General features: G+C 42.2%; 1 protein-coding gene across 1 annotated transcript in view; it reads left to right on the top strand.

Annotated features, from left to right (window-relative positions):
* Positions 1-1,897: 1,897 nt before the first annotated feature.
* SH3GL3 (SH3 domain containing GRB2 like 3, endophilin A3) overlaps positions 1,898-16,515 on the top strand; it is a 58,838-nt gene continuing 44,220 nt past the window's right edge. The window contains exon 1 of the mRNA XM_055715870.1: positions 1,898-2,092. Coding sequence (XP_055571845.1) covers positions 2,048-2,092 — 45 coding nt within the window. The 5' untranslated portion in view covers positions 1,898-2,047. The remainder of the gene's footprint in view (positions 2,093-16,515) is intronic.

Raw genomic sequence — 16,515 nt, 5'->3', positions numbered from 1 at the left:
ACTGTTCAAGTTGACTCACTAACCAGGTTTTCACCTTGTCTGTATCATTAAGCAATTAGGCTATGAAGTTGAATTTCCACAGGGCATTTCTCACTTGCAAATTCTTGTATCACTTCAGCAGAGGCAACATAGCTGCTACCCTTGGGTTACAAGCAGGATAAAAAAATAAAAGGAAGTTGTAGACATCTAGCCTTACTCTAGTTCTTTATCTAATCAAATTTTACAGCTAACAGCTACAGTGACTCCATTATCCGTTGATTCCCCTCTGCAGTGACTTATTTCAAACTCCTTCCTTCTTTGCTTCTGGTCCTCCTTTTCTTAAAGCCAAAGATTAGACAAAGCCACCTTCTCTCCTTAAGTCCATGGTACACTAAAAGGTTGCTTTAACACCTTTTATGGAACTCTGTTTTCTTGGTTTAGGCCTTATTTTCTCAGCTGAGATCTCTACAAATGCATCACTAAATGAAGCCATACTGTTTGGCCTGGACAGGTAACGTCTTGCTGCCTGTTTTTAGTTAGGAGGAGAAATTGGTGCTGAAATCAGCACCAGGCACCATGCCTGGGGTGTAATCATGTACTTGTAAAGAGGCTGCCTCAGCACAGGTGGCACCAGGTAGCACGGTGATTGCAGACCTCTTTCAAACATTATTCTGTGCAAAAACCTGGCAGGACTTCACCTTACAGTTTGTCTTCCAGAGCAAAGGTTCACTGGTGATATCCTCTTTGCTTTCTCTTGTCTCTTCTGCATCTCCTGTACAGGCAGTCCTTTGTCAAGTAAATAGCCAGTAAAAGTTCCAGAACTTCTGAATACGTCTGTCTTTACACTTCATTTCATAGTGGTATGTAATTGTTTCTAACAGGTGGGACAGTGATTAATTTCTCCCATATTATATCATGACAATTAGTCTGAAACTTCTTTTGTTTTTTGCCATTGTCCTCTTTGTGATTTTAAAGAAGTAACTCAACATAGTCTGGAAATGCCATTCTCTCCCACCCTCCCAAAAATGCAGTAAGCACGACAGTGAGTAACACTGAGAGCCCTGCTGCAGCCAGCAAAGGTTCTCTCTAAGCTGCTTCCCAGGTCCATGCGTGAGCTCCAACTGAATCATAACTCCCAAGTGACCTTAACAGCCAGGATGGAACAGCCTGTCACAGCACGCCTTCCCCAGAATCTCGGTGTAGCCTGCAAGGGCTTTACCAGCAGGGGCATAACCACATCCCATACCTGCATCGCACACTGCTGACGTTTAAGCATAACGACGAATCCATCCTGTAACAACCGAGCAGTGTAGCTCTCCCCAGTATGTTTACTCCTCCAAGAGGGAGGTGTCTGGTGGGAGACTGTGCCTTTCTGAACCTTGAGGAGCATAAATGCAGCATTGGAGTCAAACTACCGAGTGGATTTTGTTCTGATGCACAGCACCAACGAGACACGCTCTGGACCACTGCAAGAGCATTCATGTCTTAAAAGCTACAGTTGAATTACGATGTATTATAATAGATCCGAGATCAATGATCTCCACTAGAGGTGCTACATGGAAACACAAGAAACGAGATCAGAAAAGGAGAAATTTGAGCCTTATTAGAAATAATGCCAGCCAGCCGAAAAGGGAGAGCTAGCAGGCCTCGCGGAGCCTCGCGGCGGGCAGGACGCCCACGCTGCAGCGGCGGGTCCCCGCGGCGCGGCACGACCCTCCCCGCCGGGCGCAGCGCCCCCCGCGCAGGCCGCCCGCCCGCCTTCCCCTGCGCCGCGGTCTCCATGTAACAGCGCAGCGTGGGCGCCTGCCAGCTCTCTCATTTGCATAGCCCCCGCGAGTGGCCAATGGGCAGGCGATTCCGGTGCTGTCATTTGCATGGGCCCCGGCGGCGGCCAATGGGGCGGCAGCCGCTGAGCCCGCTTGGAAGGTGATGTTTCCATCTGCGCGGGGCGCCGGGGCTGTGGGCGCGGGTGACACAGCGAGAGGCCCGGCCGGCCGCGGGAGCCGCGGGGACCTGCCGGCCGCTCGGCCCGGCCAGCGCCGCCGCCTCGGGGGGCCGCGGCGGAAAGATGTCGGTGGCGGGGCTCAAGAAGCAGTTTCACAAAGCCAGCCAGGTAAGGGGAGCGGGTCCCGGGGCCGGAGCGGAGGCAGAGCCCTAGAGGGGGCTTCGCTGTTGATGGGCGGCTCGCCCGGGCCCGGCTGCGCGCCCGCCGCAAGGCGCAGCGGGTGCCCCGACCTGCTGCTGGGGGCGGCATCGCTGTCCGCACCCCGGGGCGGTACCGCCGGGCCCGCCCGCGCGTCGGTGCCTCCGGTGTTGCTCCTTACCGGGGAGGTTGCCTGTTCCCTTCTTCCCTTGGGGGCTTCAGGTCTTTCTTTTAGTTATTAGTGTTTGTTATTTGATGGTGTGTGTGTGTTTGTACTCCGACGCCTTAGTCAAACGTACAGGCTGTAGGGTACTAGCTTTCCCCTAAAGAGTTCTTGGTGGGGTTCTCCTACAAACTGCTGGTTTGTTATCCTACATGGTATACCATGTATTTATCCTACAGAGGGTATCATGTGTTTCTAGAGTTTTCCCTCCTTTTCTAGATGCTGTACTCTTGCCTTTTCCTGGGTGAACCTTCATCTCCTGCCCTCTTCCTCTCCTCCTTTCTCTTTTATAACATGCTTCTCTTTAATACTTTTGCTGATTTCTTTTAAGAGAGAAACCTCTTTCTGTCAAGCAGGTGGACTGATGGCACTACGTAGCGTGGTAGTGCTGCCCCAGAGCCCCACACTGGTGCAGCAGCCTCAGGAAGCGGCAGCAGTGGGGTTCTCACTGAAGGTGTTTGGAACTCTCAGCTGCTTTGCTTGCTTGTTCCAAGCCTCAAAGAGCTGTATTTCTCTTGGCTCTCGGTAATGGTAGTGCTGAAGCTACTGTCTCTAACCTATTCAGCCAGGTTGGACAACTGCTCTTGTCTTGGGGAGGGTGGAGAAAATAAAGGTTTGCGAAGTGCTCAGCTGTCATCTTTCTAGGTCCTCCCTCAGATTTGGCTCGTCAGCAGCCCAAATGCAGAGTGCAGACTTTGGGCACAGAGATGCTAAATATCTGTATCTAATGTTTATTTTCAGTAGTGTTCTTTCTTTCTTGTTATGTACTGATCTTGAAAAATGGCATGAATTTGTATCTTTTAGTTAACTTTCCCTGTTTCTTTGCGAAAATGTGGGACATCTACGGTAAACAAATCCAAGGAGAATTTATAAAAGGTTTTGGCTTGTTTTGCACCTAGCGTATGCTGGTAAGTGATGCAGCCTTTGCTATGGTGAGTTTGTAACTCAAGAAGCAGAAGATATTTAACTGAGGAAGTTAGAGAGGTAACCACAACAAGTGCTGTTTCGTCTAGCAACTGGTTGCAGTGCAAGTTGCTTAATCCTGCGCAGATGTAAGGTAAACATTAAAAATAAAAAGGGGGGCGGGTGGGGATGGGATCTCATAAAGGCAGTAATAATGGCAAAAAAGAACAACAGAATATATTGAAGTTGGCTGTACATCTATTGAAATATTGTGGTATGACCTCCAGTATTCATTACCATATGGAACTGCAGTGCATAAATCAGATAATATTCTTCTCAGGGTAGGTCAAAGGTGATGTTTCCACTTATTTTCAAATGCAGGACTGAGTGAGGAATTTAAAGTAAGTTGATTGAAAAAGTCTTCAGGAAAAGAAATTCTGTTTAGTAGGAAATTAACGTGCAGGAAAAGGTACTGGAATTGGATATTTTTTTCGTTGCCTGAGGAAACACAAGACACTTCTTAAGAACTCGTTCTGGAAGAATTCAGATAAGATGTTGGGCAAAGTAGTAGTGGAAAAATAACAGAAGAAATAGCATATAGATCATCGATCAAAACATCCAGATCCGAATAGCTGATCTGTTTCTCTGACACACAGAGGCACAGTATGCCCATAAGTATAAACGTACACACTAAACAGTTGTTGAAACTAACAAAAGTGAAGTGGAATGTGCAAAATGGAAATATTGTCACTCCATCTTTCAGCTAAATTATTTTACAAAATGCTAAAACAAGCAAATGCAAAGCACGAAAGAGGTATTTCGCAACAGAATGTTTATTAAATCTCTGATACTGTAGGATCACTTAAGGAGACATGTGCCTTTGTGTATTGAATGGATGAGAGATGCCAAGGGTAACTGTTAACGGCAGAGACAGGCATTGCTTGGGGAAAGAATGAAATTAATTCCTTTAGTGTTCCCAAAGGAGAATGGGGGCAGATGACAAAAACTGGCAAATTTCCCAGAGGACATTGAGGAATACTGAAGGGAAGGAGACTTGTGCCAGGACATGTGATTAAGGAATAAGAATAATATTTGAAGGCTGACAGAACCTAAAGACAAAAAATCTGAAAGGTGAAGCCAGTGGATTAAGACAGTCTGTATTTAACAGTTCATTCAGAAATGTGAATAAATATCGAAGAAGTGACAAGATCCATATATTTTCAAAAGATACTATTTCCATGCTAAAATGGACTTCTGTTCAACTGAAATAAACCACAGTTCCAACTGAAGTATAGAATAATATAGACACATAGTTACAGAAAGATTAAGTGAAATACAATAAATTGAGGTATTCTATAACTCTGTGTACTCTTAGGCAGTACTAACAACTGCCTAACTGTTGCAGAACTGTTTTTTGCAAAAGAAATGCATTTCAGTTTGTAAAAAGCCTGCCTCTTCTGTGTGTCTTTACCTGCAGCTCTTGTGTTAACTAGCAGTGATCGGCTTTGTGTGTAGGCTTAAATTCCAAGGTTAGAGAGCCCCAGAAAAAAACCAAACAATACTTACAATTTTATACATGCAGTTGTGGTTTCTGGCATGTTTGTCTGGTGCGTATCAGCTTTGTTTATCTAAAATTACAGTTAAGTAAATAAGTGTTTGCTTTATAAAAGGTCAGCAGCTAACTTTGTAATCACTGAAGCCCTCACCAAAATCAGGCATGACATGCTGTTGCAGACTTGGTGGGTGTAGTAAAAAGTCACCATGTTTCTGTTTGTAATAGATTAATTCACAGTAAGTGTTCCTGATGGTTTTCTCCTAGAATTTTTTACCCAATTGTATTTTCTTTTCCCCACTGAAAATAGCATGCGAGTATAGGTTTTCACCTAAGTAGTGAGATTCAGAAGACAGCTTTTGAGTTATGAGCATCTGTTGGAATCACTGCAGTAAAGTCTGCACCCGGGAGTTAGTAACGTTTTAACTATTTTTCTATGCATTCCAACACATAAAGCTGCAATTCTGCTCCATTATCTGTACCCTAATAATTGCTTCCCCTGGTGTCATGGAACTGATAGACCCAAAGCTTACATATAACCCAAAGGTTATATATCTGTTATGTAATTGATAACAGCTTTTAGGTACACTAGAATTTTCTTTACTATGCTTCTTATTTAGGTTATAAGTTTACATTGAAACACTCAAGTGGACTGGGATGAGGATTGCTTCCATTCTGTCCATTTCATATCAGCGATGATCCCTTGAGTGTAACTCATTTGACTAATGCAATACCAAGCAGAACCCATGTGGCATCTTACCACCTCTCACTGGCTGGTGAGGGCAGGCTGTATCTCAGAGCTGATTAACTCATGTGCAAGCCTCATGGAATTCAACTTTTTTTTTTTTTTAATGTATTTTCAACTAGAATTTTTAAAATTAATCCTCAGGGAGTTCTGTTCGTGATGAAAGTTTGTCTCCTGTCACTTTCAGCCTGTGACACATCTGTTTTCCTGTTTTCAGTTTGAAACCTTTGATGTAGGTGGGTGTACCTCTGCCTACTGTTTTTGTAGGCCTTGTTCTCATGGTGGTTGTGCATGTGGGATAACCCAGATGGTGGGAGGACTGCGTCTTCTGATGTATACTGAGAGTATTTTTAGAGTAGTGTTTCTGTTTAGAAAAGCAGTAAGCACAGAGAGTAAGAAAGCCGTAATAGGTGGCAGATGCTATTACAATTTCTGCTGTGCTCTTAAACTGCAGCCTGCCTAGTCTCTTGGTGTAAAGATAAATGATTTTTTTTTCAAAGTAGTTGGATGCTTGTGAGCTGAGAACCACCCTCCCTCAGGGTGTTTTGAAAGCTCAGCCATGATGCTGGCCTAGGAAATCTGCTGTTGACTTTGAATTAATGTTTTGTGTTTTTCTGCTTGTTTGGTATTTTTAAATTAATTGTGGGTGAAGTTTCATTATCAACTTATTCATAGTATATTTCTTAGGCTTAGCTTCTCAGTGGTAGTAGAAATTAATACTTTTTTGAGGAAATATATGGCTGCCAATTACTGTGAATATCTTACTTGTAATGAAGGCATCAACAGTTATTGTTAGCCTATGTAGACTGGTTTCTTAAATGTTCTCCTATTGTCAGTGAAGAAAGAGAGGCTCCAAGAGAGAGTGAAGCAGGAGCTGGCTCTATTGTCTATAGATAGAGCCTAAGGATAAGCAGATTTTTGGACCAAAACAACCAAAATCTGTTCCAAATTTTTTTGCCTTCTGAAAGTGATTTAACCTAGTGTAATAAAGTAGATGCCCAGTGCTTTCGTCTCTTGCATATCTTGAATGACATTTGTCTTTAAAGTACCACATCTTTTTTTAGCCATGTTTTTAAAGGCTTTTTTCTATTTTTCTATTTTTTTTTTAATATTTTTGGCTATCACCAGCAATTGCAGGGATGCTTGTTATTCTCTTCCATATTTCTGCTTTTACTCCGTTGATTTGTGTGGCATTTTGATCCAATCTGTTGGAACAAGGACCAGATCAGAATCAAGACCTCCTTGTTCCCCAGACAGAATAAGCGTTCTGATCGGGTTTTGGTGTGGATTTTTTTTTGTTCTCTTGACTATTATTTTTTTTCTGTTATGTTGTAGATGAATGATACTAGCGTGGACATAATACTTAAGCCTTCTTTAAAGTCCATGTTGACATTGAGTTAATATGCAAAAACTTTATTTACACGAGTGCGTGCTAGCAAAGGAAGTACTTTGGTAAACTGAGGAAGAGACAAACTTAATACAAAGAGAACCTAAATTTGCCAGTGAGACATGAAAAGAAACTATCGACTATGTGCAGATATATTTCTTTCCTGGGACTATAAGCTGTTACCATACAATCTGTTAGAGATAGTGCCCTTTCACATCCCACCTGAATGGGGCATGATTCAGAGCTTAGTAGAGAGTGCACTTCTGTCCTGTTTCTAGTTTTGATTAGATAATGGAGTGTACTCTTTTGCAAATTTTACAGAATTGTGGAGGTAGGACAGTGGTGAAAAGGACACCAGAATTTAATTTATTCTCTGAGATTTTTTGAAATGGGTAATTATACTTCTTATGTATGTTAGAGAAAGGAGAGTAAACCTTCAGCCATTGGTAAGGACAAAAAATAACATTCACCTATGTATATGTAGTTATCTAATTAGACAGTATTGTTTGCCTTTACTTGTGTCATGGTTGGAGACTGTTGTTATGCAATGTAGTAATTATAAAACTATAACGTTTATATACTGTTCATCTGAAATTCCTATGATGTGAGGAGAAGCTGAGGGTTTGTGTAAGTCTTTGAAGACTTGTTAGTTCATGGAGTATTTATTGGGGTTTTTTTTGGTGGAAATCTTAGTGCTTGCAAAAGGAGAACTCCTCATTTTGCACTTTCTTTCAAAGCAAAACTATTAATAAAAGGGAGGGAAACATGGTCCTGTAGCAAAGATCAGCATGGATTGGGGTGGGGGGTAGAGGCAGAGTGCAGTGAGGGGACCATAATCTGTGCTTCACCCCTCTTCCTTTGACATTAGTGAAGCTGACTCACTTTTGCATTACATGCGTGACTTCTGGTTGTGCAGCCCATCCTGCTTACACTGAAGCTTGCTTCCTGGGATCAAAGTTTTGGGCTAATAAGTAGGAAATAGGAAGACAGTTCTTTGTGGCATGATGGTGATTTTCAATATTAAAAATACATGGGATGGAGCTGGGAGGAGGGGGAAACTAGCTCTCAAGATTTGGGTTCACAGTTATATTTGCGATTGTTATTTATCACCTGCTCAGAACCTTGCCAATAAGGCATTACTGCAGGAAAAAGAAACTTTGAGTGCTTCAGTCGGCATACAAAGTAGCAGAAGATAGCAATCATATGCCTCTGCAACCTCCAACAGTGCAGCTCTTGAAGCTTGCAATAGATGGATTGTAATGCTGTAAATTGGGAATGTAGCAGAGATGCAGCTACAATTTGGAAGGAGGTTAGTTATATTTTACACATAAAATATTTTTTATATAAAAGTTTGAATGGCATCGCAATATGAAACAGTGCAGTGGAATGGAAAGGAAGCTGAACTTTCTCCTTGAACGCATCTCCTTTTATAGATTCTTGGCTTTGCTGAATAGTTTTGCACAGGCACACTGAAAGTTCGAGTGAGAGCTGGCACTCCATCCTTAACTCATGCTGTTGCCTGAGTCATTGCGGCACATGCTGGGTAATATATTGCAGTGCAGTCTCTTGAGAATCCTGCAATGCTGAAAAACAAATAGGCAAGTGAAGCACAGCAACAGCATTGCATTAAGATTTTTTTTTTTTTTCCAACACGGGTAGCAAGGGGAATAAACAAGAGGAGTCAGAGATGTGCATGCGTACGGTCGATCTTAATGGCATCGCTGAGAAGTGGTGGGATAGCTCCTATGACTGGAGTGCTGGAGTGGAAGGTTACTGGCTCTTTAGGAATGACAGGCAGGGGAGACAAGGAAGGAGTGTCACCATCTGTCAGCGACCAGCTGGAGTGCAGGGAGCTCTGGGGTGGATGAGGAGCCGACCCAGAGTTTATATGTCAGGATTAAAGGGAGGGCAGGGACAGGTGACATTGCAGTGGGGGTCTGCTACAGGCTACCTGACTAGGAAGACTGAGCAGAGGAGGCCTTTTATAGACAGATAGGAGCAGACTCACATTCAAAAGTCTTGGTCTTGTGAGGGACTTCAGTCACCCCAATATGCCCTGCTGTGCTGTCACTCCAACAGATAAGCAGTCCAGGAGGTTCCTGGGGTGTGTTGATGATAACTTCCTTCTCCAGGTGATAGAGGAGCCAACAAGGAGAGGTGCTATGCTGGACTTTGTTCTCACCAACAGGGAGGGGCTGGTGGGGAACGTGAAGCTCAAGGGCAGTCTTGGCTGCAGTGACCATGAAATAGTGAAGTTCAAGATCCTTAGGGCAACAAGGAGGGCATGCAGCAAGCTCACTGCCCTGGACTTCAGGAGAGCTGACTTTGGCCTCTTCAGGGATCTGCTTGGTAGAATACCGTGGGACAAAGCCCTGGAGGGAAGAGGGCCCCAAGAAAGCTGGTTAATATTCAAGGATCACCTCCAAGCTCAGGAGCGATGCATCCTAACAAAGAGGAAGTTGAGCAAGAATGCCAGGAGGCCTGCAGGGTTGAACAAGAAACTCCTGGACAAACTTGAATGCAAAAAGGAAGCCTACAGAGGGTGCAAGCAAGGACAGGTAGCCTGGGAGGAATACAGAGAAATTGTCAGAGCAGCCAGGGATCAGGTCAGAAAAGCTAAAGCCCTGATGGAACTAAATCTGGCCAGGGGTATCAAGGGCAACAAGAAAAGCTTCTGTAGGTATGCAGGTGATGAAGGAAAGACTAGGGAAAGTGTAGGCCCTCTCCAGAAGGAAACAGGAGACCTGGTTACCCAGGACATGGAGAAAAAAGGGAAAAAAGGAACACCCAGGGAACTATAGGCCAGTCAGTCTCACCTCTGTGCCCAGCAAGATCGTGGAGCAGATCCTCCTTGAAACTATACTAAGGTACATGGAAAATCAGGAGGTGATTAGTGACAACCAACATGGCTTCACTGAAGGCAAGTCATGCCTGACAAATCTGGTGGCCTTCCATGACAGGGTTACAGTGCTGGTGGATGAGGGAAGAGCAACTGATGTCATCTACCTGGACCTGTGCAAAGCATTGCCCTGTCCTGCACAACATCCTTTTCTCTAAACTAGAGAGCCATGGATTTGACAGATGGACCATTAGTGGATAAGGAATTGCCTGGGTGGTTGCACTCACAGAGCTGCGGTCAAGGGCTCTATGTCCAAGTGGAGACAAGTGATGAGTGGCTCCTCAGGGGTTGGCATTGGGACTGGCGCTGTTTAACATCTTCATTGGTGACATGGGCAGTGGGATCGAGTGCACCCTCGGCAAGTTTGCCAGTGACACCAAGCTGTGTGGTGCAGTCGACACGCTGGAGGGCAGGGATGCCGTCCAGAGAGACCCTGGCAGGCTGGAGAGGTGGGCCTGTGCCAACCTCATGAAGTTCAGCAAGGCCAAGCGCGAGGTCCTGCACGTGGGTCAGGGCAATCCCAAGCACGAATACAGGCTGGGCAGAGGATGGACTGAGAGCAGCCCTGAGGAGAAGGACTTGGGAGTATTGGTGGATGAGAAGCTCAACATGACCCAGTAATGTGTGCTTGCAGCCCAACCATATCCTGGGCCACACCAAAAGAAGCATGGCCAGCAGGTCAAGGGAGGCGATTCCCCCACCTCTGCTCCACTCTTGTGAGACCTGCCTTGCAGTGCTGCATCCAGCTCCGGGCTCCCCAATATAAGGAGGACATGGACCTGTTGGAACAAGTCCAGAGGAGGCCACAAAGATGATCAGAGGGCTGGAGCACCTCTCCTGTGCAGACAGGCTGGGAGAGTTGGGGTTGTTCAGCCTGGAGAAGAGAAGGCTCTGGGGAGACCTTATAGCTGCCTGCCAGCACCTGAAGGGGTCTGCAAGAAAGCTGGAGAGGGGCTTTATACAAGGGCACGAATACAGGCTGGGCAGAGGATGGATTGAGGAGAAGGACTTGAGGGTGTTGCTTCCTATTAAGATAAGAACGTTGTGTATATTCAGTGGCGCCATATAGCTGCAGTCCGTTCCAGCACAAACTGTTCCTGAGGAACAGAAGCATTTTTAATATAATGTTTTATCTGTTGTGCTATCCAGGCACCAATGCTTTCTGTATGCACACATGTAATTCAAGTTACAAAATAACTTCATACTTTCTGTAAGAACCCTATAAACCCCAGACTTTGTCTTAGAACAGTATTGTTAACAGCAAACTGCTTCTGTTTATATTAATGCCACTTTCACCCCAGTATATTGCGATAGTCTAATTCTGTACTGAGCTGTGTTCTCACTGTTAGTCGCTTTCCTGTCCATGGAAAGGAAGCCACTGCTGGAGTTCATGACTAGTTGAGAGTTGAAGATGCAGGCTTTAACAATGCTTTTAATAAGTCCAAGGGCTAATCACATGTCACATTACACCTTCAATTCTATTTTCTTGAGCACTAGTGTCCTATCACTGTGTACAGATCTCTGTTATTAAAGTTACTGAGTTAAAAACATTGATGGGAGAATATACCAGTTAATTTTCTGCAACATCTCAAATATCAGCAGCTGTCTATGTGAAACACAAAAATAACTTGGCCTTACATGCTTTCTCTTCAAAGGACAATGCTAAGCCTCTGATGAGAATTAATTCTGTTTCTGTACTACCCTAATTAAAGTACATTATTGATACTCTACCTGTGTTTAATGAACTGCAACGACTACAGTGAAATTAGCCTGGCTAGGAACTGAATGTGATTTTAAGAACCCAGGACTCAAAGGAGATTAATGGGTTCTAAAATTCTGTTTTCTATGATTGGCAGTGTTTCTGTTCTTGTGCAGTCAGGTTATAGATCTAAGGTGAAAAAGCGGGGGAAGTAGGTTATGTGTTTCTAGACTATACGTCCAATGTCCAGTCATCAGAAATTCTGCTTTCAAACTCTGTTGGTGTTTGGAAAGGTGTGTAGAAGAACAGTGTCACGTTTTGTATTGGTTTTGTTTGTGGTTTTTTTTTTTTTAATTCTCTTTTATTTTGCATAAGGTGTATGGATAAGTATGAAACGTAGAGATGAGTTTGGATGAAACCTTCTATATAAATGTGCTGTAATTCCACTGACTCCAGGTTCAGCAGGGCTGAACATGGTATTTTCACTTAACTTTACTATTTTTAATCCCCCTCTGGAACAGACAAGCAATGTTTTAGAAACTAGGATTTTCACATAATGATACCTCTCCAGCAGAGAGAGAATAAGCATGTGTGTGGGCAAATTTACTTAGTGCCATAAATATGGTGGGATTGGAGGTCAGAAGGTCACTGTTTTGATTCAAAAATTATGAAATTTTTCTTTCATTGTCCTGTTGAGAGAGCTAGAAAGTGAAATGTTGTGCCTGTGCCATCTGCATGGTCAGATAATGCCACAAACATGGGAGTGCTTTTCCCTTTCCTACAGAGAATGTAGCACCTGCCAGCTTGGCATCTGGGTCACTCTGGATGTGTGCATGGTGGGAGGGGAAGAAACCCTGTTAAAGTAAATTATTAATCAAAGACTATAACTTTTCGTCAATTCAGAACCAGCAGTTCCAGTCTGCTGTCTAGAAATCCCTTCCAAAGAAAACAGTAAGATTTTTAAAGATGTGAGGATGAATTCAGCTGTTGATGTAGGCTGCTTGGAGGTACTGGGGCATAGCAACTGTTAACTTACCTTTAAGAACAGCTGTTTATAGTTTTATGGCTTTAGCATCTCAATATTCCCTACCTGGTTTTTTTTCTCTGTAAGTTGTAGTAACCACTGAAAATGACTTTATTGGTGTAAGAGATGGAGCTTTTTTGTTGTTGGTGGTGGTGGTGGTTGGTTGGTTGCTTTTGCTGGGGGTGGCTAGAGAAAGCAAAACAACTTCACTTCTCTGGTCTGTCCTACAGCTCTCCATGTGCTCAAAGACCACTGACATGGTTCCTCAGTGGGACTTTCCCTTCCTTGTACTGTGTGATGTAAGTTTGTGCTGGTGTCTCTCACAGTATTTTAGTTCAATGGGAAGAAGGTCTTCTGTGGTAAACAGTAGGAAAGGGACATGCATGAGCACAAGTGTATGGTAAGCTCAGGCAGGAAGATAATTGGTTACAGAAATACCTTTGGTGAGGAAATATGTTGCAAAAGAGACTCCAAGATAAATACATCTTTAGTGGATACATATTATCGGTAGTTATGCTCTACAGGTTTTTCTCAAACTGTACGTTTGGTTACTGCTTTCACTTATTCTGAGTCGGCCAGGTGCAGGAGCGCTACTCACAAAGGTGCTGAAGGCATGGATAAACCCAAAAGTGGATCAATGCCAGACTTGTAAATGGTTGATGCTGGAACATGGTGGGTGGTTGCCCCTGTGGGTACGTGTAGTACTGGCAGTTAAGGTGAAGGAGGTACTCATCCTTTGGACACCTGTAAGAAGCAAGAGAAAACTCACTTTGGCCGCTCGTGTTTGCGTCAGGAGCTTCTTTCTGTACCTCATTCTTCAAGAAATCAGGTGTGCAGTTCGCAAACCTGTTCTGTGACACAGATTGGGGAGAATGTTTACTTGTGTGAGGAAAACTGTCAGAAAATAGTGACGGATTGGCTTTGGCTACCTGTATGAATATGCTGTGAAGAAAGTTGACTCTTACTTTTCATTGATTTGTGTGAGCTTTGTTTTGTTTTGTTCCAGTCTCTGACCGTTTGTTTTCTCTGTTCCATTTGCTATTGCACACATAACTTCTAAAGAGAAGTTAGTTGTCCCAACTTCATGCTGCCATTCAATATGCTGTCTTGGAAAGATTCCTTTGTTTCCCTTCCATTATGTAAAACTGTTTTAATTACACGAGAGCTCAGACTGTATTTTCAATTGAATGTCTTTTTCTGTGATTCTCTCATACACTTAGAGGGAGTGTAGCCTTTTATATCAGCAAAGTGGATCTTGCGTAATTTCTGCAATTTATTTTCTTTTTTCTTTTTTTTTCTTTTCCTTTTAATACATTAGTAAATTGAGTGTTTAGTCACTGGGATATTTTGTATGGTGATAAACTTCAGATTTTCTCCATTTAGATATTCTTGGTTTATTACAATGCACTTTCATTGAGATAATAAAAACCTATATTCTGGATCTATTTAGGTGGTGAGGAAAAAAACCCAGACAGTTTCCATTTGAAGTCTTATGATTCCTGTGATTCACCAAAAACGTATTTGGGACATGAGAAAGCTTTTGACTAAAGGCTTAGTTCAGTCCTGTCACTGAAATCAGTTGAAGGAGGCAGTGAACACTAGATTTTGAGGTGAGTTGAGAACATTATAGTCTGCTCTTGTCAGGTTGCTTTGATGTCTTCACTGAGCCCCCAAAATAATCTGTAAAACAAGGATGTAAATAAGGTAGCACAAATAGAAAGGGAAACAGAAGCATCTCCAATTGAAAACTTGGCCCAGCCTAAAATGTCTGTGTTAGCGCAAAGCAATCTTAATTTCCCAAAGACAATGTGTTCTCATTTATTAGTGTGATGAAACATATAATCTGTGTTCAGAAGTCAGGATCTTATGGATTTATCTGCTGTAGAGTCATGAAATTACCCATGGAAATGTCTGCCAGAGAGTTGGGAAGTCACAGCTGTGTCCGTCTGGGCTAGGAGCTGTGGTCTGCACAGGTCACATGAAGCAGGTGTTTGCAATGTGCTGCTGTCATTTGTGGTTGAGTGCAAGTTGTTAGGCTTCAGCAGGTTCTTTGGATGTAACTAGTTTGTGGTAGAAGAATGTTTTTCTTATTTCTAGCTTCTTTCTAAAGGTGAAAAAAAGGACTTTTTTCAAAGAGGTTTTAGTTTTATGCAAAATCTGCACAACAGTTTGAAGTATGTATATATTTTTTCCAGTTATTATAATACCAGTAAAATCTTGAAATGAATTGAAATTTAAAAATCCCGAAAACGTATAGTTGTGAACTCTCTTACCTTTCTCTGCCTCTGAAAGTTTTGGGCCCCAGTTTTACTGTGGGTAAATTGAAATTGATAATAGTACTTACATTATTATGTATAAATATAGTGAACAGATATATAACCTGTGTTTCCTCCCCCACCATCTTTAAGTCTTTGGACAGGAAAAACTCCTCATAGATGGCCTCTGCCCAAAATACATTTGCAAGACATTCTTAGAAAGCAAAACCTACCCTTCAGTTTCCAGACTTAACATGTTTGAGCAAACGCTGCTATTAGAACTAAGAATTCGCTGTGTGGAATGACACTTGCCCTGGGCAGCGCTGCCCTGGCTTGCTGACTCTGTCAGAGGTCTAGGCTGAATTACACAGTTTCTTTATCAGATTTATTTGTTGCTTCTTCGGTTGCTTTTTTGACATTATCTTTATGGAAACACTCTTCAGAGCTTTGTCATTAGTTTTTGTCATACTCCTGAGTTCTTTGCAGTTTAGTGTGGGATTGCAGAAATTAGGCTTTTCTGTGTGGGGTTGCACCCTGCTGCAAAGAAGAATGAACAAGTTCAGACCAAGAAGTCTTGTGCTATTGATAGCTTGCAGAACAGATCTGTAACGTTGCACTTAGCACCTCTTTGTCTATCAGCACATTTGGGAAGCAGCCAGAACACTTGTATAGTTCACTCTTATCTGTTGAACAAAAAGTTCATTTATACAAGGGGAAAAGATGCAGTAAATATAGCTACTCTTGCACAAAAGTAGTAATGCTTCTGGGAATTGCCTTTTTTTTTTTTTTGATTGTATCAAAATTATATTTGTTAAGAAAATGAAAATATTTTGTAAAAAAAAAAAAAAAAGTGAAACTTTATGAACTCATGTTGTCACTTTCTGTGATACTTTAGTCAAAATTGTCCAAATGTGAAAAATTATAGTTTTTGAAAAGCCTAGTTTCATGTGGAAGAAGTTTGCTTATGAAGATTGTATGTATTCTTTTAGGACATTACTTATTTTGTGATCTAAAATAGTAACTGCTTGCCTTTTTGATTACTTCTCATGGTGTATCATCTAAGTGGTCCCTACAGCAGATGTTTAGTTGTTGCCAATATATGTAAGACTGAGTAAATTTTATGTTTTGTTCATCACTTGGAACATGTAAAATACACCAAATGAACTGTCTTTGCTTCAGTGCTCCGGCATATATGAAGTTTGACACTAATTCTAGTAATGCATATTATTATTCAGGTGCAGGTGACTGAAATAAATACATGGTCTGGCCAAAATTACTGTTCTAGATTGGTGCAAAAGAAAAGTCAGGTTTTTGTTAGTTTGCTGGTTATTTTCTAAATTCAAGTGACTTACATATACAAAAATTGCTTTCACAAGAATTGTTCAAAAGTTATAAAAAAATATATTTAGTTCCTTTATTTCCATAATTCAAAAAATAACTGTATAATGAATTAGGTACTGCAGACATTGCTGGAACTCCTGTCAGTTAGGGCTTTAATTTAGGCATATCATTCTGCATGGCACATCTTAAAGGGGTACCAATCTTACATTTTTTGCACTTTTTCAAGCAGCAATTCCAAATTTTGGAAAATTCCGTGATTCTGTATACTATGCAGTTTAGAGTTGTTTATAATGAAGAATACATTTCTATATGCATACTCTTTAATTACCATATACGTTTGATCAAGATTTAAAGAACCATATCTA

Source organism: Falco cherrug, chromosome 7, assembly GCF_023634085.1.
Source record: "Falco cherrug isolate bFalChe1 chromosome 7, bFalChe1.pri, whole genome shotgun sequence".
Taxonomy (NCBI): domain Eukaryota; kingdom Metazoa; phylum Chordata; class Aves; order Falconiformes; family Falconidae; genus Falco; species Falco cherrug.
This window is presented reverse-complemented; position numbering and strand designations above follow the sequence as displayed.